This window comes from Amblyraja radiata, chromosome 13 (genome assembly GCF_010909765.2).
Source record: "Amblyraja radiata isolate CabotCenter1 chromosome 13, sAmbRad1.1.pri, whole genome shotgun sequence".
NCBI classification, from domain to species: domain Eukaryota; kingdom Metazoa; phylum Chordata; class Chondrichthyes; order Rajiformes; family Rajidae; genus Amblyraja; species Amblyraja radiata.
This window is the reverse complement of record NC_045968.1, coordinates 7,892,693-7,916,724: the sequence shown is the minus strand read 5'-3', so window position 1 is coordinate 7,916,724 and position 24,032 is coordinate 7,892,693. Positions and strand designations below refer to the sequence as shown.

The 24,032-nt window shown below is 41.6% G+C and overlaps 1 protein-coding gene across 8 annotated transcripts in view; it reads right to left on the bottom strand.

The window, feature by feature from the left end:
* Window positions 1-24,032, bottom strand: part of LOC116979586 (schwannomin-interacting protein 1) — a 589,644-nt gene that overhangs the window by 117,636 nt on the left and 447,976 nt on the right. For 7 of the 8 annotated variants that reach the window (XM_033031159.1, XM_033031158.1, XM_033031162.1 and 4 more), the window contains one exon: window positions 20,075-20,632. In XM_033031159.1, the coding sequence (XP_032887050.1) occupies window positions 20,075-20,632 (558 nt within the window). Of the gene's footprint in view, window positions 1-20,074; window positions 20,637-24,032 lie in introns of all 8 variants that reach the window. The other variant, XM_033031160.1, reaches the window with a different exon arrangement.

The window sequence follows — 24,032 nt, the reverse complement described above, 5'->3', positions numbered from 1 at the left end:
GGTTTTGACGAACAAAGCTACAAGTGTGCAGGGGGTGCAGCAAGGCAAAATCTACTGATCATGGTGTCCAAATACATACAGCCAGACCACGATGAACACCACTGCAAAAATACTTGGGACCAGGAAACTGCGCATCCCTGAATGTTCCAGTCGTGGAAATAGCATCTGGAAACATGTCGGAGCAGGACTTAGGAAAGCCCTGGGGCTCATAAAGGCGACAACATTAAGGATCTCCTACAGCCAAAGACAGCACCCTTATGCACCCACCAGCAGAACAAGAGAAGCTGGTGAAAGCTCAAAGGCCGGGCATACAGGACAGCGGTCTTTTAGACCATAGCCCAGACCGGCCTTTCTGGAAGATGCGCAAACCCCCAACCCAAAAACAAACCCAGACACCGGCACCTCAATCTCCACGAAGACCACACAGAAGAAGCAAACTTCCACTGGTAACAATGGAGGTAGGTGGGTCTGGTCCCTTACAAATTATAGGAAGAGTGGATAATACACACATTGGTGGGAGATTACACTCTTTTGGATACATGGTTTATATCAACTAAAGACACTTATATCCTAAGCAGTATCCAGGGATATGCCATTGAATTGTGCAAAAGGGGTAATGGGTAAACCCAACACGATTGGCTGGAATACATTGTACTATATATTGTACAAAATGGGAATTGGTAACTGCTAAAGGACTGATTTCCAAAGGGTAATCCATGGCTAGCATCGACCTAAAAGATGCTTACTATTCAGTGCCTACACGGACTGATCACAAACGTTATTTTAAAAAATTCAACTGGATGGGGCAGCTCTGGCAGTATAGAGCTACCAAATACATAATCATATGATCATACTAATTGTGGGCATAACTTTGGAGTTGGCCTAACTAGCTGTAACAGCCACCATACAATTGGGTGAAAACTGGGGTTATCATCCATCCAGTTAAATCTAAACTAACGCCTACCAACATAATGGATTATTTGGGGTTCACTATTGACAGCTCACATGTCGGTGACTTTACCAAAGGACAAGGCTACAGTCTTAACTGAGGCCAGCAACAACCCCACTGACATCAGTGAACCGTCTATCAGATTGGTAGCAAGTATAATTGGCATATAGTGTCTGCCTTTCCAGCCACACAATTTGGACCTTTGTATTACCAAAAATATACAAAGGGCAAAATATAAACACTCAAAGTTAATACTGGTCATTTCGACAGACCAATAAGCCACCAATCAAAGCTTATGGAATTAAAATGGTGGAGGGATAACATTCGGCATTGTTCCAACCCTATCGTTATCAGCAAACCCTTAGTGGTGCTACAAACTGATGCCAGTGCGCTTGGTTGGGGTACTACCAATTTCCATCTCCATCTGTGGAGGTAGATGAAAGGCACAGGAGGCATCATTATCACAGACACGGGGCATAAACTACCTGGAAATGTGGGGTGCGTTCTATGGCCTAAAGTCATACTGCTCTGGGATAAATCACCAACGTGTTAGACTACAGAGTAACAATCTGACTAATACAATTTGGTAATGGTGTACCCAGAGAAATATTGGAATATCAGCTACTTACCTACCAGGTAACCCAAAATTCAGTGACAGACATCAGGTCACACAAATTCAATAAAATAAGACTTAATCACCAGTTACCAAACTGTGTTTCTTGGGAACCAGACCCTGAGACAGCAGGGACAGATGCTTTTCACTGCATTGAGGGGACAATTGTTTATCTATGCATTCTCTCCTTTTCTGCATCATCAGTCGGGTATTATGAAAAATACAACAAGACTCAGCGTCTGTTAATTGGTAGTGCCGATTGGCCTACTTAACCATGGTTCCCTGTGATACTCAACATGGGGTTTAACCATGCATCACCATCCTGAAACAACCAGATTATTGGTTCATCCTGTAACAGGGGAACCCATCCATGTCAAAAACAACAAACCTATCAATTTGTAGAGTCTAAAGAAACCTCTACTGCAACTGGGACTGGCGGACCGAACATTGAACATTATCTCAGCGGGCCACAGACAGTCCACCAAAAACTATATCTGGTATACATCAGGAAATGGGAGATATATTGTCACAGAAACAACATCACCTACAGTTGATGAACATAACGTCTGTTCTCGAATTCCTGGCAGGCCTCCATTATGATGAGGGGCTAGGTAACAGTGCCATTAACTGCGCCAGAAGTGCCCTATCAACATATCTATGGCGAGGATCAGAGCATCATTTTGTTGGGACTCACCCCTGGTAACCAAACTTATGAGGGGAATTTTTAATATCTATCCCCCAAGAACCAGGTACTCTCTAAATGGGATATGAGTATTGCCCTAACGTTGCTAAGGAATTGGTCTCCAGCAACAGCTCTGTCCCTGCATAGACTGACGCACAAAACAGTCATGCTGATGGCTTTGGTCACGGCACTAAGGGTACAGTCGTACATAAGTTAAGGCTGGACTATATGACTTCTTCAACAGGAATATAACGTTTCATATTATGAATTAGTCAAACAGAACAGACCGGGATCATCAGGCCTCAAAATAGAATTTAGGGATTACCCTACAGATATCGTCTCTGTATAATAAGACAATTATTGTTCTATATGGAGAACACCAAAAAACATCTGAGGCTATGAGATGGCACTACTAATCAGTCACAAACAAACCCACAAAAAAGTGTCGGTTCAAACTATTTTCAGATGGCTGAAACAGGTTTTAACAACAGCTGGGGTGGATACTAACATATTCAAATCTTATTCCACCAGGGCTGCAACTACATCGGCAGCTATGGAGTTGGATGTACCAATGAACCAAATCCTCGAGACAGCAGGATGGATCAGGGGAAAATGTTCCAACTATTCTACCACAAACCAGTAGTTAAACTGGAACTTTGCAGAGCCAATTTTAAGTTCTGTAATATAATTTCACCCCATAAATAGGGGCTATAATTTGTTGTTAACAATTTATCATGGATTTCAATGTTGGATTCATGTCTAAACATGTTAACACAATTCCTCCCACAGTCAATTAAGGCAGATGTGATGCATGGACTCGTTTCCACGGCATGAAATCACAGAGCTTTGAAATCTTCACGTAGTCACTCACGTGAGTCCGAAATAAAATAGTAAGATTAAACAAGAACTTATCAGTTCGAAGTTTGTTCGTTATTTTATGAGATGTACGTTGAGGGAATACGTGCCTTCCGCTCCCACCCTTGGTCATATACTCAACTGGTATTTTCTTCTCTAATCTTACTATGTTTAAGTCATTACAGTTATCTGTGATTTCACACCGCTGCTTTGAAGAATGACACGCATGCGTCCCGGCGGGGTTCTTCACGTATTCCCTCAACGTACTCCTCATAAAATAACGATCAAACTTCGAACTGGTAAGTTCTCGTTTAATCTTACTATTCTACATTCCTCCTTCCCTGGACTCTAATGCATCCTTTATTCCTTTCAACTGACCTTTGACAACTAACCTGCCATCAAACTGGGTCCTATCATTTTGGAAGCCCACCAACTACCAACTTTCACCATTCCCCCCCCCATCCAGATACCTTTCTTAAAGCCCATCTGAACAAAGCTCAAATCACCACTCAAGCCATCTCATCATTTGTTTCAGTATTTGAATGTTTGTATTGCGGTGTTCTTTTGGATGAATGCATGGACAACCCTCATTGCTTGTCATAGACTAGTTATGCCAAAGAGCCTGTTCCTATGCTGGACAGCTTTATAACTATGATTTCCCACAAACGAAAGATAGAGACACAAAAGTTGGAGTAACTCAGCGGGACAGGCAGCATCTCTGGAGAGAAGGAATGGGTGACGTTTCGGGTCGAGACCCTTCTTCTGAATCAGATCTGAATGTTTGCATTTCAAACTCTGGGAAAACACAAAATTTAAGCACCTTGCAGGCCTTCTGATTATTTATGACTTGGGTTAAATACTAAACTGGAGAGGAATATTTAATCTGTTCAATATACTCTGACAGCCTGAAAGCAAAAGCCTTACATTTTTAATAAATTCCAAAAAGCTTCCGCTGATAGTGATAAAATTCTATTTGCTCCATCAATTATGCTACATCTTATATTCTAGAGGCTAGGCAAAGTATGATGGCCACAAAAAAAACCCATTAAAGGGCTATTTGAATTCAAAATGGGTAGAACTCTCCATCCACGATACTGCTTGCTTTTCCCTTAAAGGCATTTTTTTAGGTAGTTATCAATGCATTTCCTGCGTCACTTCAACCTAGCAATGAGTGAACATTACGGAAACATGATAATTTCAAATACCAGTTAAATTGTAATTTTACAGAACATTCAGGGTCATGCAAATGTGGATGCCAAGTGAAAAATGGTTCCCCACTCCTTTGCATCATAAACTCTCATACTTCCATACTAAGAATCTAATCTCCCATTGCAATACGGTTTGTTGCAATTTCCAGTGCTTTTCTTACCCTCAGTGGTATTCACACACACGTCTAAAGGGCAGGCAGAAATATCAAAATCAACATACAGCGACTGGTCCTGCAAATGTATATCTTTTTGTTAAATGTCATCTTTCTTTTTTTAAAGAGCATTCCATCATTCATGGCAAAACATTTTTAACATTGCTTTCTTCTGCTTCCACATATACTCCAACCACTAGACTCAGGCGATAACCTTAAATTAAGCAATTTAAAAAAAATTAAAAAAATTGTAGGGTAGCTTCTTCCTATGGAAACCCCAAATTATTTTACAATGGCACCATCGTGGTCTAATCGAGAATTTTAAATCGGTTAGTTTTACAAATAAATACCAAACTTAAAGCTGGATCAATGGACCATTAAATTGGAACAGTTTGATAAATGCATCCTACCTTTCCAACTAATTTCCTGCTCTGAGAATCATGCATTGTTGATTGCTGCTTTCTTGTGGGTTGACAGAGCCCGCGGCAATCAGTGCCTGGGTCTGTGGAGACCGCGGCTGGGGCATGGGTCGGCGCCACGGAGGTGTCCCGGCAGCATCAGTGGAGAGGTCGATGGTGGCACTGACCGACGGATGAGGACAGACACGCGGAAGTGAGGACGCCGTTGCCGAGGGAAGGAACAGAGGGGGACCCTGCGTGGGGGGGTACTTTGTAACTTAGTAAGCGCCCTTTATAGGCGACTATTTGGATACCTTGGGTATGCAAGCAAAGAATTCCACAGTGACTTATCACACTTGACAAAAAAGTATTCAGTTCAATTTTCCAAAACAAAAACTCAAACTCAAAAATGCACGTCTAACTTTCAACAAAAATCACGATCCTTGCAGCTCAAAACAGTTGTATTTCGGCAGTATTTAATTGACTATAATTATCCTGAATTCAATTATTAGCAATTTATTTTAAATATCCAACTACTTAGAAAGCAACAAGAAATCACTTTTGTTCATCATCAATTCCATAAATCCACTCCTTATTGAAATTACTTCTTTGAAAATCTTTGAATTTGAAGAAGGGACCAGACTTAAAATGTCATGTGTTTGTGTCCTCCACAGATGCTGCCTGACCTGCTGATTACTTCAGCACTTGTTTTTTTTTGTGTAAACTATCATCTGCAGTCCTCTTGTTTCACTCTTTGAACATTTTAACTGAAGAATGGACTACTCTTTCAGTTAAGTTGGGAAAAGCCTAAAAAGCACTGCAACAGAAAAAGAAAATGAGCAAAGTGGAATTAGGCTATTAAAAAAAAATCAAGTATTAGTGACAGTTGTCATTCTCTGAATTTATTAGTATTCGGCGCAATACTATTCAGTGTGGAGACTAATTACTTGCCAAGCCAATATTTCTCAAAAGGATTTATTTTCATGATAAATATGCAGGCTATTCACGAAATCAAGGTAACTGCAGTTGATGACAAGAGAAAAAATTCTCAACCACCCAAAATAAACTTTTCATCATCCTCAATTATCTTAATTTTAGTGATCGGTATCTGTGATCAACATGGTCAAGTTAGAAAAAATCCACTGAATGTTGCCGACGATTTTGAAAACATGCTGTTTATGTCCAAAGTATCTTAAGGCAGGCAGAGACTTGGAAAAAAAATACTCTGTTCAATGCTCAAACTTGCACAATCCAAAATAATAATAGCAGCTAGGAACTTGGAGAAATAAAACCAACTTGGAAATATGTACATTATGGCTACTCTAATTTCATTTGCAAGATATAAAATTTTAAAAGGACTGGACAAGCTAGATGCAGGAAAAATGTTCCCAATGTTGGGCGGGTCCAGAACCAGGGGCCACAGTCTTAGAATAAAGGGGAGGTCACCCAGAGAGTTGTTAATTTATGGAATTTCCTGCCACAGAGGGCAGTGGAGGCCAAGTCACTGGATGGATTTAAGAGAGAGTTAGGTAGAGCTCTAGGGGCTAGTGGAATCAAGGGATGTGGGGAGAAGGCAGGCACGGGTTATTAATTGGGGACGATCAGCCATGATCACAATGAATGGCGGTGCTGGCTCGAAGGGCCGGATGGCCTCCTCCTGCACCTATTTTCTATCTTTCTATATGCAATATTTAGAATATTTATTTACCTGAACCATTTCATAAACTGGAGCATTTATGTCTGAACATTGCTCAATATTTTTCCAGCCACTCCCATCGTCACTTTGTCCAGCAAATCTTTGCTGATAAGATGTAAATTCAATATTTGATTGCTCAAGGGAACATAAGCGGTCTTATAACACCATTTCAATAGGCCCAGTTCTGGCAAAGGGTCCTCGACATGAAACGTTAAATCAGTTTCCTTTTCTACAGACCGAACCAGACTTGTTAAGTGTTGCCAACATTTGCTATTTTGATTTCAGAAACCTGCCATCATGGACAATGTTTATTCCATCAATCAATCTCAGCAAACACAGGTTAACTGCTCCTTTATTCAATGAATTAAGATTTAAGAGTATTTTGGATTAAGAGCAGAGCCAGATTTAAATGATTTTAAATTCTTATCAAGTTATTACTACACGGGACACAGCTGGTGGTTGTCGTGTGTTAAACAGTAGATTTTCTTCTCTTGGACCATGGTTCGAACCTAGTCCAGGATGATGAGATGAATGAGCACAGCAAAGGACCAGGCCCGATAGCCCAAAGGTACTCTTGACAGGAACAGTTTCTTCCCACTGAAACTCCAACTAAACACTGAACTGCATTGGTTGCACAAGGGACTTTGGTTTGTTCTTTGCATTACAGTGAGTATTTTATTTATTGAACTTTTTGTTTGTAATATTTGTTAATTATACTATCTATTGTGTACTGTGTTTACAAACATGGTGTGCTGCTGCAAGTGAGATTTTCATTCTTCCGTTTCGGATAAACCGGACATAAAACTCTTGACTCAACGTTGCTGCCTTACAGCGCTTTCAACGCCAGAGATCTGGGTTCGATCCCGACAATGGGAGCTGTCTATACTGAGTTTGTACGTACAGTATGTAGCACAGAAGTACTTTGTGAAATGAATTTGAGCAATCTCCATCTCATTCCCAAGATACCCAACTACAGGAAAATTAGCGCACCAGATGTGGGACATTGTGCAAAAAAAATAACAGAGTCACAATTTAACGTGTTAAAATCCCAAAATTAAGCACTGCCTATGGGGTCTGGGCAATTTTAATTCTCATCCCTCATATAAATGGGACTTGAGGCTGATGCCAATGGCAATGTTTCAGATGGACTGGAGCAGTGAGGTATCAGGAGGCTGACATCAGGCATCCACTGTGCTCCCATTGAGAGAGAGGGGAATATGCATGGTGGGCTGGGATGGGGGTGTGGGAAAAGAAGTTAAGTGATGAGCTGAAGATTGACTACAGAAGCAGCAAAGAGCTCCCAAAACTAAAGTCAACCGCTATTCTCACAAAGTCCAAACCTAAACTCAGCCAATATTGAAACATCTGCTTTAACCAACAAGGAGGGTGTGGGGGGTGCTGGTTAATGAGAAGAATGGGGATTCCTCTGGTTCTTTCACTGCCTTTAGCCTGGGACACAAACATAGCCCACTCCTACAGTACACATCTGAGCAGGAAATGAACCCGACCCTGCTTACTCCTTGAGTCATCAATTCAACTGGAATATCCACAGACACACAGACACAGACACACACACACAGACACAGACACAGACACACACACGGATCAAATCTTCAGTGGGAAACCTTGGATTAATTAATATGACCAATTTATTTTCCATTCATTCCTTCATCCCCCTAGTTATCCCTTTACAAAGTATTTCTGAACAAAGCAGATTTATTGTCCTGCGATTTAAAATAACTTTCCCAAGTACAGCTAAATATGGGGGTGGGCGAGGTGAATCATACATAAGCAACTAACATCTGCAAGAACTGACATTTAGCATCAATCCTGCTATTCCTCACGAAGGCTCGGATAGTAATATTACAGCATGAAGATATCACAGAGTTGAAAGAATATTGTGCTATATTTCATGTACAACAGCATACTTCCCGAGCTACATTTACTGCAAGTACAGACAGATCTTATTGGTATTTCACTCAAACTGAAATGCCTGTAAATAACATCTCAGCAATGTTACGGGCTCCTTTTACACAGTAATCCAACATCTTTCCAGAAAATAAATGAAGGTAATGATAACTCACCAGCGTCCTAGATGTAGCTGTCTGTCCGAGAAAATTCATCGTTTAATATTTCACGTTTGTGAGGATAAATGCACGTTGGAGACTTTCAGACATTAAAACAGACTTTTACTTGCCAGGACATTGTTTCCAATGTTCCTTATCAAGAAGGTGCCTGCAAGTATCGTATTACACTTCAACTTGCCCTTTAAGTATTGGGAAGAATTGACACAATTTCATATCATTCCAGTCCCTGTTCGTTATCATAACTGCAAATCTTCCTGTCTCATTCCAGAGGAGTGCGAAAATAATTTTGAGTTTAAAAGTTTAAAAAAAGTCTAGAGTTCTTTGACAAAATGATCAAAGAAAACATCCAGCTAACACTGAGAGAACATATCAATGACTGTAAATATGACAGCAAGTATTACAAAACTGTGATAGATAGATATCACAACGTTAAACTTTGAAACAACTATCACCCAGAGCAAAGTATCACACAAATAAAAACTCCAACTCTAAAGGCAAAGTACATTGATCAAATAGAATTGAACATTCCGAGGTTGTGAACCACAGCAATAAAAGAGTGGCCCGAGCAGGAAAGGGTTTGTACAAGAAATTAACCTGTTGTGCAACCAATAAATTTTCACTCTGAAATCCAAGCTGCACTAAACCACAATACGTTTATTTCCACTATCCAATATCATCGATCAAATAATCATGTAGGGACATATCAGGTTATCAAGCTGCACAGCCATGTCCCCAATAGCACCCGTCATATAAAAGTTAAAATTAAAAAGATCTTGCCTGTGCGCGTGTGCCTGTGTCATGCTCTTCATTATAAAAGTGATTCATAGCTGAACCCTGCCTATGAAAGTGCTCTAATTACCGCTTTCTACTCAGCATGGTGCTACTGCATCTTAACGTTTCCCAGCTCCTTGACCTGTACCAATCAGTTCATTTCCTGCTTCTCAAAATGTAGTGTTTGATTTCCCCTCATTTATCTACAAATATGAAATATTAAATTAAAATAAGGATACAATGTATGTCCTCAAAACAGGGAGTCAATCGTCGTGGCAGTCGATGCCTTGCCTACTTAATACATTATTTTCAGAAACAGCGAACGGCAAATGCTGGTTCATACGCGAAAGAACAAAGTGCCGGAGTAATGCCCCTGTCCCACTTAGGAAACCTGAACGGAAACCTCTGGAGACTTTGCGCCCCACCCTAGGTTCCGTGCGGCTCCCGGAGGTTTTTGTCAGTCTCCCTACCTGCTTTCACTACCTGCAACCTCCGGGAACCGCACAGAAACCTTGGGTGGGGCGCAAAGTCTCCAGAGTATTCTGTTCAGGTTTCCTAAGTGGGACAGGTGGCATTACTCTAGCACTGTGTTATTTTGCCTACTTAATACATTGTTCTTCACAGGCTGATCCTCAATGTTGCATATTTGGAGGTGACTTATGAAGGTCAAAGCATAAACCTTTCCACAGATGAGGAAGGAGGTGCCCAATGGGTGGGCAAGTGTTGTGGTCCTTCTGCCTTTAAAGATAGAGCTCTTCTGCTTGTCCGATGCCTAGATTTGAGGATATCAACACCCAAAAACACCCTCTCCACTTTGAGTGGATGTGGGCCAGAGATTCTCAGGGGTCGGTGGGGAATGCTGCAATCCAACCAAGGGAGACCTTGAGTGCCTCTGAATCCTTTCCACAGTCTGCCTGCCAGTCACTAAGCATAGCAGAGCTCAGATGTCAGCTCTGGGAGTTGGGTGTCGAGCGTGTGAATAGTGTGCCCTGCCCTACAATAATGACCGAATGCCTCAATTCTGAGGATGTTGATTTGGGAGACAACGGTTATATTTGTCCACTTAAGCTTCCGATGGACTTGCAGAACTTTACAGACAGATAAAGCTGGAGTAATGCCCCTGTCTCACTTATGAAACCTGAACGGAAACCTCTGGAGACTTTGCGCCCCACCCAAGGTTTCCGTGCGGTTCCCGGAGGTTGCAGGTGGTTGCCGGAGGTTGCAGGTAGTGGAAGCAGGTAGGGAGACTGACAAAAACCTCTGGGAAACCTCAGGTTTCCTAAGTGGGACAGGGGCATTACTCAGCAGGACAGGCAGTATCTCTGGAGAGAAGGAATGGGTGACGTTACCCATTCCTTCTCTCCAGAGATGCTGCCGGTCCCGCTGAGTTACTCCAGCTTTTTGTGTCTCTCTTCGGTTTAAACCAGCATCTGCAGTTCCTTCCTACACACAGACAGCATTGTTGGCATATTTTCCAATGCCAGAGACTGTCTACTTGTTACTCTCCAAGATGTGAGTGTTATAAATATTGTTTGTGCACACAACTTTGATCCACAAACTTTCTATGATAGTTTGTCAAATGTCTGTGTACAGATTTAGCACTTAGTACATAATTTCCAATGCAGTACATGTAATTTTCATGCAGTACATCACCAAAAATAGATTGTCACGAAAATGTGTTTTTTTTTGGTCAGCAACATAATGAGTGCTGTCGGTAATCTACTAAACTACATTAAAGATATATTTTCAGCATATTCACTGGGTGTAACAGTGGTAACGTGGATTGGAGGCCTGGAAAAAGAGGGAATGGAATCAACCATGATACAGCTCCAGTTGATGTCTGAAACTGTGATCAAAATGAAAGAGGAAAAAGCACCAAAAGAGACAAAAAGGAGCAAAGAAATGAGGGACTTTATTCCAATTTACATTAGTGGAAGGGAACCAAATGTTTAGTTTAGTTTAGAGATACAGCATGGATATGAGGCCCTTCGGCTCACGGAGTCTACACCGACTAGCGATCACCCATTCACACTGGTTCTATGTTGTACTTTTGTATCCACACAGCCTGCACACCAGGGACAATTTACAGAGGCCAATTAACCTACAAATCTTTGGGATGTGGGAGGAAACCAGAGAAAACTCACAGGGTAGAACTCCACACAGACAGTACCCCGGGGTCAGGGTCGAACCCAGGTCTCCGGAACGGTGCTGAAAGCAAATAAAAGGCTGGCCGTAGTCTGCATTTATTGTCCGAAATGCACATTTTTATTAATGATAACAGGGAGATTTATTGTATTCTCTAATCACAAACCGGAAATCCAAGAGATCTTTTAGAAGGTGACAAATCAGTGCTGCCAGACATTTCACGTCCCCTCCTCCCTGTACTGTCAGGCATCCTCCATCGCTCTGTCAATTCCCCCCTTGCCTCCCCTGCACCAAAAACTTCAGGCAACCAGCCCAAAGCTGTCAGAAGACAAGGGTCCAAATGCAGGTAAACTCAAATTCCACAGATAATACTTCCAAAAACACTAAAACTAATTCAGTTGGTGCTATTTGGTACCGTTGTGCCATTTGCTCTCATAATTTTAAAATTCCTGATTTTATTTAAGGTTTGAGGAACAGAAATTATACAAATTATATAAACATTTTTTTTTTTAAATGAACAAGGCCATGCAGAGTTCTGAAGCATTATTGTTAATATTAGTATTTCGTTATTCTATTTTACAATAAAATCTTAAGCAGGAAACTAACCCACCTATTCTCACAATGAAATAGAGGCAACATCAGACCTTTTGACTCCATTGCTCTATAAGATCATGACATTTTTTCGTATCAGCTTTGCTATTCTGCACTACCCTCACACCCTTGACATCCAACAATCTATCAGTCAGTCCTTCTTGGATATACCAACCAAACGAACATCCATCTATACTCATGCAGAGAATTTAGGGACTGAGCGAAGGGTCTCGACCAAAAACATTACCCGTTCCTTCTCTCCAGAGATGCTGCCGGTTCCGCTGAGTTACTCCAGCATTTTGTGTCTGTCGGAGTGAGGGAATTTCATCTCAGTCCCGAATGAAACAACCCCTTAATTTGGGCAGATAGACACAAAACTCTGGAGTTACTCAGTGGGTCAGGCAGCATCTCTGGAGATAAGGAATAGGTGAAGAAGGGCTCCAACCCAAAACTTCAGGTGCAAGGAAAATTGGTGGAAATCCAAGAAAACCTCTCCAATGATTGGAGTCACACCAACGACAATGGATATCATTGTGAATGCCAATAATATCAGCCTAAAACATAGCTGCAAGAGTTTCTCAGGGTAAAGTATTTGGCCCAGCTATCTACAATGCTGCTTCTTCAATGACATAACTTCTATCTGAAGGTCAGAACAACAGATGCATATGCAGAATCCAATTCATTTTGGAACTGACTGCTAATGAAATAGTCCACACCCACAGCCAGCAACTCCAGATTCAAGCTTGGACCGCTATATGAGCAAGGCATATTCACAGCAAGCAAATGCTAGTTAACACCACCCACAGTCAAAATGATGACCAACATTTGGAATTCAATGTCATCACCATTATCAATTGTGCAGATTATCTGTCATGCCCACATCCTTTACATAAATCAAGAAAAACGCATCCCATCATCAACATTCTGGGGTCATTGCGACTGGAAACATAACCGGCTCCGTCACCTGGATAACATGACTATAATGACAGGTTAGGGGCTGGGAACCCTGGTACACACATTGTGCCATCTTCCCCAGTGATGTTTATATTCCATGAGAGAGCAAATTAGCTAGGACACCACCTGACGACTTGATATACCTGCACCATTCATAGTCATAGAGTGTGGAAACAGGCCCAACTTGCCCACACACGACCCACATGCCCCATCTGCACTAGTCCCACTTGCCTGCATGCCCAAATCCCTCTAAACTTGTCCTATCCATGTACCTGTCTGATTGCTAGACCTGTCTGAAGACATAAAGAATCTGCCGGAGGTTATCCATTTTGGTGGCAAAAACAGGAAAGTAGACTATTATCTAAATGGTGGCCGATTAGGAAAAGGGGAGATGCATTGAGACCTGGGTGTCATGGTACACCAGTCATTGAAAGTAGGCATGCAGGTGCAGCAGGCAGTGAAGAAAGCGAATGGTATGTTAGCATTCATAGCAAAAGGATTTGAGTATAGGAGCAGGGAGGTTCTACTGCAGTTGTACAGGGTCTTGGTGAGACCACACCTGGAGTATTGTGTACAATTTTGGTCTCCTAATCTGAGAAAATACATTCTTGCCACAGAGGGAGTGCAGAGGAGGTTCACCAGACTGATTCCTGGGATGTCAGGACTTTCATATGAAGAAAGACTGGATAGACTCGGCTTGTACTCGCTAGAATTTTGAAGATTGAGGGGGGGATCTTATAGAAACTTACAAAATTCTTAAGAGGTTGGACAGGTTAGATGCAGGAAGATTGTTCCCGATGTTGGGGAAATCCAGAACAAGGGGTCACAGTTTAAGGATAAGGGGGAAATCTTTTAGGACCGAGATGAGGAAAAAAAAGTCACTCAAGGAGTGGTGAATCTCTGGAATTCTCTACCACAGAAGATAGTTGAGGCCAGTTCATTGGCTATATTTAAGAGGGAGTTTGATGTGGCCCTTGTGGCTAAAGGGATCAGGGGGTATGGAGAGAAGGCAGGTACAGAATACTGAGTTGGATGATCAGCCATGATCATATTGAATGGCTGTGCAGGCTCGAAGGACCGAATGGCCTACTCCTGCACCTATTTTCTATGTTTCTGTTCCTATGCTTCTTAAACATTGCGATTGTCCTTGCCTCAATTCCATTAACATTATTGGCCCTCAGGCAGGTCTCCCCAATTTCCCATGTACTCTACTTCTTAAGAAATCATTCAGTTGGCAGGGATACAGCTGGTGCATACATCCCACAAGTTTTGTACTTCTCTTCCCCCCCCTTTTCCATCAGTTTCATTCTAGGTCTGATTCCTAACTGCGCCACACATGAAGGGCATCTCCAGAGAAACTCAGTTGCAATGTTAAATAAATTGAGCTCCTGACATTCTCACTGCAAGGCTAAGCAATTTTCCTTGGTAAAGTTAAGTGGCAGCACTGACCAGAGACACAATGATGGTTAAGTACACCATTTCAAATTAATGAGCGAGTGGGAGCAGGACTGATAGTCGCCATCAGTCCTAAGTTTGACAATTAAGTTCACAGTGCATCTCACAGCGAGGAAAATGCAAGGAATGAAATATTTCCTCATTCATATTGCAAGGAGATAATTCGGGCCAATTATAAACTTAATCTAGCTGGAACAGAATCCTCTTAACCAAATAATGGTTCATTAGGCAGTAACAGTCTTATCTGAAGCCAAGACTAATTGAACACAAAATCATTTTCCACTCTACTGTACACAGCTTAAAAAATGGCCAAGGAAACTGGAATGCATGGACCCGATGGTCAACTAGTCACGTGGTTTTTGTGGAACCTTGTACCATAAAATTAATCCACATTTGAAGGCGATGCAAATGGAAACGGTAATCTTTTGACTCTGCACTTCAGCACTGCCAGCGTGAAAATAATGTATGTGCAATTAAATAACAGTCTCATTGCTCCCTCGTTAACATTACATAGAAACATGGAAAATAGGTGCAGGAGGAGGCCATTCAGCCCTTCGAGCCAGCACCGCCATTCATTGTGATCATGGCTGATCGTCCCCTATCAATAACCCGTGCCTGCCTTCTCCCCATATCCCTTGACTCCACTAGCCCCTAGAGCTCTATCTAACTCTCTCTTAAATCCATCCAGTGACTTGGCCTCCACTTCCCTCTGTGGCAGGGAATTCCATAAATTCACAACTCTCTGGGTGAAAACATTTTTTTCTCACCTCAGTCTTAAATGACCTCCCCTTTATTCTATGACTGTGGCCCCTGGTTCTTGACTCGCCCAACATTGGGAACATTTTTCCTGCATCTAGCTTGTCCAGTCCTTTTATAAGTTACTATAAGATCCCCCTCATCCTTCTAAACTCCAGTGAATACAAGCCTAGTCTTTTCAATCTTTCCTCATATGACAGTCCCGCCATCCCAGGGATCAATCTCGTGAACCTCCGCTGCACTGCCTCAATCATAAGGATATCCTTCCTCAAATTAGGAGACCAAAAATGTAAACAATACTCCAGATGTGGTCTCACCAGAGCCCTATACAACTGCAGAACCTCTTTCCTCCTATACTGAAATCCTCTTGTTATGAACATTCTGCAGATAGCACCATGAAAAGGGAGAGACGAAAAATGTGAGGATTATCTATTTTTTCTCTTTAAGGCAACTGCAGATGGACCTGTGCATGCAGGTTAATGGAGGATTCAAACAGGGCTTTCTCTTCTGCAGTTTGAAGATTCCATTTGCTTCAAAAGAGCATCTATCATACTGGTCTCCTGTATGGAGCTCGTCTCCCCGGGGTGGTGGTGGTAGTGTGTGTGTGTGTGTGTGTGTGTGTGTGTGTGTGTGTGTGTGTGTGTGTGTGTGTGTGTGTGGGGGGTGGGGGGTGTGTGTGTGTGTGTGTGTGTGTGTGTGTGTGTGTGTGTGTGTGTGTGTGTGTGTGTGTGTCTCTGTGTGTGTGTGTCTCTGTGTGTGTGTGTGTGTGTGTGTGTGTGTGTGTCTCTGTGTGTGTCTCTGTGTGTGTGTGTGTGTGATCTATGTGTGTGTGTGTGTGATCTGTGTGTGTGTGTGTCTCTGTGTGTGTGTGTGTGTGCGCGTGTGCGTGTGCGTGTGTGTGCGCGCGTGTGTGTGTGTGGGGATGTCTTGTTATTGCAGAATCGGTGGGCCAAAGGGCCTTTTTTCACACTGCATCTCTAAACTAAATCCAGCACAAATTGTGTTTGAAATGCTGGAAAGTGATAAATGAAATTATTATAGACAGCGATGCCTCCAGCATATCAATGTATCCGTTCACAATGCAATTCACCATTTTAACTTAAGATAAACATTTTTTTGGTTAGTTGTTAAATGTACTTGTGAAACAAATACAAATTTTTTCAAAAATCCATCCGAATGGGTCAACAAAAAGAATAAAGTGCATATGACAACTCATCTTTCGATGATATTTCTCTCAATATTGCAATGTGCCCCACAGTAAATTATTCCAAAATTGCTTGTATTATCCATCCTACAATTCTTAAGTTGCTTTTTCAGATTCCACTGACTAGTCCAAGTATATGATGATCAATAAATCTTACTTCTGAAATCAGTACATTTATTTGCTGTACTGATTCATGGACCCTGCTTTGATGTAGATTAATTCAGTCCCCCGCACCAATAATTAGGATTCTCCACGGTATTGCTTACCAGTTGTAAAGCACTTGAATAAAACCAACTCTTCATCTACGAAGAATATAATTGCCTTGGATTTGCAATGTGCTCTTTCATCTCAACCACCGTTCTATAGATCAGGTGGGTTATATCAGTTTGACAAGTCCGTCCAATGTTCTGTTTTTTTCAGCAGGCTCTTTCTACATCAGAAGTTGCCCACATTTACTATCATTATCATCCTTTTATTGTCATCTTGCAAAGCAACAATTGTACAGTGCAAAATGAGAAGACGTTTCCCAGGGAATACCAGGTAATCGCACATAAAAACTTAAACATTTCACGCATAAATAAAAACGATTAAAAAAAACAATCCAGCTCCTGATAAAAACAGTATGAATAGTTTTAAAAAGTGCAGGTAAAAAAAAGCAACATTAAAATACTAGAACACATCCCAACATAAACTGCCCTGTTTTATTCCACTATCATGATACCGTTCTTGCGGTATGGCTAATGGGGTTGTGATTCTGCAGGTTAGCCGATCATATACACTGAGTTGCTTTGTGTGTATGGGCTGTAATTTTACATTGTTTCATTTCACCCAGGCAATAGTTTGCAAGTATAACAGAAATTGTGAACAGTGCCCTCTGCAGCTAACTATGCCAAGTCACCACTAGATTCATTTTAAAATACAACATCTTTTTAACCCTTTCAACACTGGGTTCTGCAATTTTCAAAATATACCCATCATTTTATTTCTTCCAAAGCTTTAAAAACTGCAAAGGAAAATAATAATTCAGGAATAAGAGGGCCGTACATAATTATCATGCCTTACTATACACCGATTAAATGTTTTAAACCTTCAATAATTTATTTTTGCATCTGAGATGGCAACTGATAACTCCCAAGGTATGACAGCCTTTGGAAAACTCACTATTCGCAACAAAGCTCCCAGGACACCAATTATGATAATTCAGCAAAAATAAAAACCAGTTTCATTCTGCCTCCATAGAAACTCTGCCATCACTTTCCCCAACATTAAACATAAATGATATTCGCCAGGTCGATAAACTATCCTTTATACGGTGGGCAAAAATAGACACAAATTGCGGAGGTAACTCGGCAGGTCTCTGTAGTGTAGATGCTCCAGAGATGCTGCCTGTCACGTTACGGTCACGCCGAGTTACTCCACCATTTTGTGTCTATCTTCAGCTTCACCATTGAACATGGATGGAAATTATTTTGGGTCGGGCCCCGTCTTTAGAAGTGGTGATATTAGATATCCAGTAAAGGCAATGTGGCAAACACATTGGAATTTATCCTTCTTTCATCTTTTCCCATTATAATAGTTCAAGATTATTCTTTAAGGTTAGCACATCATTAATTGGACACCTTTTTCTACTTTTGAATATATCCCCATTTGCCCAGGATTAGATGCTTTCAATGAGAGAAAATAAACAAACTGTTGCTGCTGGAGTTCCACATATCCACAAGGTGGTCCTGAAGTGTCCCACGTGAAGGGAATTCCCAAATATGTTTAGTGGCTCATCATGCCTCTCCTGGCATCTGTCAGTGAAGTTTCAAGTCAACTCAGCATTAAACTTACTACTGACTGACTTCATGATGAGCGTTTGACAGCACTGGGCCTCCATTCTCTGGAGTTTAAAAGGTTGAGGGTGGGGGGGGAGGGGGGACCTCATTGAAACTTACAGAATAATGAAAGGCAGAGATAGAGTGGATGTGGAAACTACATTTCCACTGGTGGGAGAGTCTAGGACCAGAAGTCATATCCTCAGAATTAGAGGGCATTCGTTTAGAAAGGAGACGAGGAGGAACTTCTTTAGTCAGAGGGTAGTCAATCTGTGGAACTCATTGCCACGGAAGGCTGTGGAGGTCAAGTCAGTGGATATTTTCAAGGCAGAGGTAGACAAATTCTTGGGAGAAGGCAGGAAAATGGGATTAAAAATCAGCCATGATTGAATGGTGTAGTCTTGATGGGCCGAATAGTCTAATTCTACTCCGAGAACTCGTGAAGGAGAAACTCAACAAATATTATACTTTGGATATACGGAGCAGAAACAGGCCTATCGACCCGCGACCACCCCTGTACATTAGTACTATCCTACACATTAGGGACGATTTATAGAAACATAGAAATTAGGTGCAGGAGCAGGCCATTCGGCCCTTCGAGCCTGCACCGCCATTCAATATGATCATGGCTGATCATCCAAATCAATATCCCATACCTGCCTTCTCTCCATATCCCCTGATCCTTTTAGCCACAAGGGCCACATCTAACTCCCTCTTAAATCTAGCCAATGAACTGGCCTCAACTACCTTCTGTGGCAGAGAATTCCACAGATATTCACCACTCTGTGTAAAAAAATGATTTTCTCATCTCGGTCCTAAAAGACTTCCCTCTTATCCTTAAACTGTGACCCCTAGTTCTGGACTTCCCCAACATCGGGAACAATCTTCCTGCATTTAGCCTGTCCAACCCCTTAAGAATTTTGTAAGTTTCTATAAGATCCCCCCCTCGATCTTCTAAATTCTAGCGAGTACAAACCGAGTTTTTTTTTTTTTTTTAAAACAAAGCCAATTAACCTACAAACCTGCACGTCTTTGGAGTGTGGGAGGAATCTATAGAGCACCTGGAGGAAAAATACGCAGTCACAGGAAGAATGTACAAAACTCTGTACAGACAGCGCCCGTAGTCAGGGTCAAACCCAGGTCTCTACTGCTGCCCACCGTGCTGCCCCAAAGATAATGAATTTGAAATTTAGTGGCATCTAAACAAGGGAAGGCCACATTTATGATTGACCAGAAATACATTGTACTGAGTAAATGATCGAGCATCCGACAAGTAATCAGGATCTGGGTTACCCTCATGATAATAGGTAACCATGCCTGGCCAAAGATAAGAGAAATATTATGTCATTTATTTTCCTCAATCTAATCGACTGCAAGCCTAAATGTTGAAGGTGCTCCCAGCAGGGCAGGCAGTACAGCGTGTTCTTTACAACACAGAGACTGGTCCCTCAATTGGTATTTATTGATATTCTTATTTTTTAAACCTGCATCTGCACAATCATAATTGAAAGACTACATCACTTCCCTTGCCAGTTTATACCTTAGCTCTTTGGACTTGGGCAATCTTGCCCATGATATGGCAAAAATAAATAATAATAATTCAGGCAAGCAGAATTCACCGGATTTATTACTGAAAGTGCTCCTATATGCATTTCTATGCTTCAGGATCCCCAACTGATGAAAGATAGAGGCGCTCAAAATAACAACAACAAAGAAATGATTTTGGATAGAAACTACTTACGGATGTGAAGTTTGCTTTTGTCTGGGTCTGGTTCTGTGCTTCTTGCTCTTGAAACTGTAGACCTGCGAGGTGTTTCTCTAGGGCTTCCCAGTCCATGGTCGGGAGCTGAGGTTCCTCTGTTACAAAAGTCCCCGAAGTGGCCACAACGTCACTCACTATTCGCAACGGCTTTTGCAACTTTGGGAGAGTCTCATTGCCTTTGCCGCGAGCTTTAGTCGGTGCTATGTTGCCATTTCGCTTAATTTTGCCTGGAGTAATGTTGGAAGGAACCGGAGGGATGACCTTCACTTCTTGAAACTCCTCCGCTAAGCTCCTGCTGGCAGTCTTAACAAAGCCATTGTTCTCAGAGTAGTCCCCATACTCATTTTCCCACTCTTCGATCACCTTACTTTTGTATTCTTGATAATCCTCGTCCGCTTCATAGTCCCCCAAGGTGGCAAGATCCAGGCTGGGTGAGGATTTGCAATCCGAGCATGGTGTCACTTTGTTGGAACTCGATTCGGAACTTGTTCGACTACACGAGTCACTTCCCAAATCCATACCATCTTCCCTGTATTCCTGCCAGAAACAAATCAGAGAACAATTCTTCATTAGTACGGTTGTCAAGAGTTATGGGGAGAAGGCAGGAGAATGGGGTTAGGAGGGAGAGATAGATCCGACATGATTGAATGGTGGAGAAGACTTGACGGGCCGAATGGTCTAATTCTTCTCCTATCACTTTTGACTTTATGATCAATTCAATAGAGCGTTAGCTTATGGTTAGTTTCCCATAATTTTAAAGTGTTCATGGATTGAAAAACACTTTGGGATGGATGGCAGAAGCAGCCATTTGTGACTAGATGTGAACCAAGACAATTTCCTCAAACAGGAACATTTTGTAATGATTCACATGTCTCTGCACAGCCCCCTCCATTACAAGTACTCCTATTATAAACGTACGCCAACATTAAATAAATTACACGGATTGTAATTACCAATATCAACATTTTATAGATATATACTATGCTAACATTTCATAGAATACAGATACTTTATTTTGAATATTTTCAATCAAATCATACATTAATATCGCTCCATCATTATAAGAATATCGTAATTTTGCTAATGCGTTTTGTCCAGATCTTTGCATAATCACTTTACATCTCCGTAAATGAAAAAAAAAAGACATTATAAAGACTCAAGTTTTAAATAAGCAATACAAATTCATTTTGCCAGTAGCATTAGAAAATCCCTGTCTGAAGAAGGGTCTCGACCCGAGTTACTCCAGCTTTTTGTGTCTACCTTCGGTATAAACCAGCATTTGCAGTTCCTTCTTGCACACTGTGTACTTTAGTTATTTGGATGGACATTCACAACTTTGTTCACTGATGTGTTTATTTTACGAATTAAACCTCACGAGCAAAGATGCGTTAAACAGAGAGCGATAGTTTGGTTGGTCACAATCACTCCTGTTCAATATCATCAATCATTTGCAGTCAAAGGCTATATATATACTGCTGCCGAGAAACCAAGAACCCATGCTGAACAGCAGTCGATTTTAAGCCGTAAAGAGGACTCTTTGTTGGTGGCTCTTTCCAAACATATACTTTATCAATGTTTTTTGGGTGGAAAATACAATTATCACTATGTGTAGTTTATGCCTAGGGAAATCTCCAAATGATTATTTTAATCAAAGCATTTGGGAGCCCAATAATGAACTAAATGCCACCTTGATTTTTTTTTAAAGAATCTAGGAAACAGTAGTAAAATGGAAACACAAGAAAGAAGCTGCTGATGTTGGGATCTGAAAGAGCAAACATCTGCTGGAGGAATTCAGCAAATCGAACGGCATCTGTCAAGGAACAGGAACTGTCAAAGCTTCAGGTTGAAACGCTCTGGTTTTAAACCTGGTGGCAATCCCACTCAAAGGCCATAAAGTACGATTATTCTCCCTAAACATACCATTTAATCCATTAGTCAATGCCCGAGCTGAATCTTGGAGTACAATTTCAACAGGGCATGAAATTTATTTAAATGCATCCACCATTGAGTTTATGGGATTTAAGAAGGAACTGCAGATGCTGGGAAATAGAGTCAGAAGAAGGGTTTTGGCCCAAAACGTTGCCTATTTCCTTCGCTCCATAGATGCTGCTGCACCCGCTGAGTTTCTCCAGCACTTTTGTCTACCATTGAGTTTATGGGAGTTCACTTCAATATTTCAGACTGACATTCCCAAACCACTTAAACGTGCATACCCTCGCTAGGAAAATTTGGATTACAGTCCCTATAATAAACAAGATAGTACTCAGCTGCAACTTGAATGGTAACCATCATTCAAGAACGGATTCTTTCTTCTCACCGGCTGCACCCCCCTCCCCCAACTGTCCCAGAATAGAGGGCTGCCCACTGCAGTGTTAAAGTAGTGCGTAAATAATTCGCCAAAAGTGACTGAAAGCTTCAGTTGAAAAAATCATGCACTTCACTGTTTGCTACCACCACCAGCTACTTGCTAACAATTATAGAAATAATTTGTTAGAGGACCTGCAAACTTTAATGTTAAACTAATGACGTTAACACATGCAGGGATAAAAATAAATGCAAGGCCACTTTAACAAAACCCAAGGCCCACCTTGTTCAACACATTTGCAAACCAATTTCAGATGTAAACTCTGTATTTACAGATCAAAGTGCCGCAGTGGTATCTGTGGTTAATGCTTCACAAATGTGCTATAAACGACAACACAAAACAGCAAATGTGGAACTTAGACTCTTGAAATTTATTGCTGGTAAACTGCCCAGAAATATGCAATAGCCATTAAAATGTAATGAAGCTGATCGACCCATTTGCAGCTCTGTTTTTTTTTTCTCTCTCTCTCTTGGATTTGAACAGGGATAGAATTCATAGGTCACAAATACAAGCAGGAAATGATGGGACATTCACTCAGTACCTTTATGCAGCTTATGATGGATCTTTAATTGGGCCAAACAGTTCGCTGCTGAGACTGAAACCATTGTGTTCAGCCAATCAGAATACCATGGTGTCAAACATTGACAAGAGAAATATTTTGTTGGACTCTCCTACTGGTGGTGATACATACGTATCTAGACTTATCACAACACTTGTTAAAATTGCTTGTCTATTCTACGTCTGCCTGGCTGCATCAAATTGCACCAATCACTAAAATACAACAAAATAAATAAGAAGCTGTACACCTCCAGATTCAGGGACAGTTTCTTCCCACCTGTTATTAGGCAACTGAGTCACCCTACCACAACCAGAGAGCAGTGCTGAACTACTAGCTACCTCATCTGTGACCCTCAGATTATCCTTGATCAGACTTTGCAGCCTTTACCTTACACTGAACGTTATTCCCTTGTCATGTAAATGGGTCGATTGTAATCATGTATTGTCTTAACGAACACCGCATTAACCAACCTGACCTCCCGGTGGCTCAGCACTTCAACTCCCCCTCCCATTCCGTATCCAACCTCTCTGTCCTGGGTCTCCTCCACGGCCAGAGTGAGCAACACCGGAAATTGGAGGAACAGCACCTCATATTCCGCTTGGGTAGTCTGCATCCTGGTGGCATGAACATGGAATTCTCACAATTCCGTTAACCCTTGCTGTCTCGTTCCCTTCCTATCTCTCCCTCAGCCCTCAGCCTCCTCTTCCTCCTCCTTTTTCCTTTCTTCTCCCCGCCCCCTATCAGTCTGAAGAAGGGTTTCAGCCCGAAACGTTGCCTATCTCCTTCGCTCCATAGATGCTGCCGCACCCGCTGAGTTTCTCTAGCATTTTTGTGTACCTTGTCTTGACTGGATAGCACACAACAAAACCTTTTCGCTGTACGTCAGTACACATGACAATGTACTAAACTGTAAACAGCCCAATTGATCATTGCTTATTTTAGCTCTTTTATACAAAACTGCTGTAACAAAACAATACGTTTTTTCCTGTGCAACATCTCATTGTCCGCTGCAC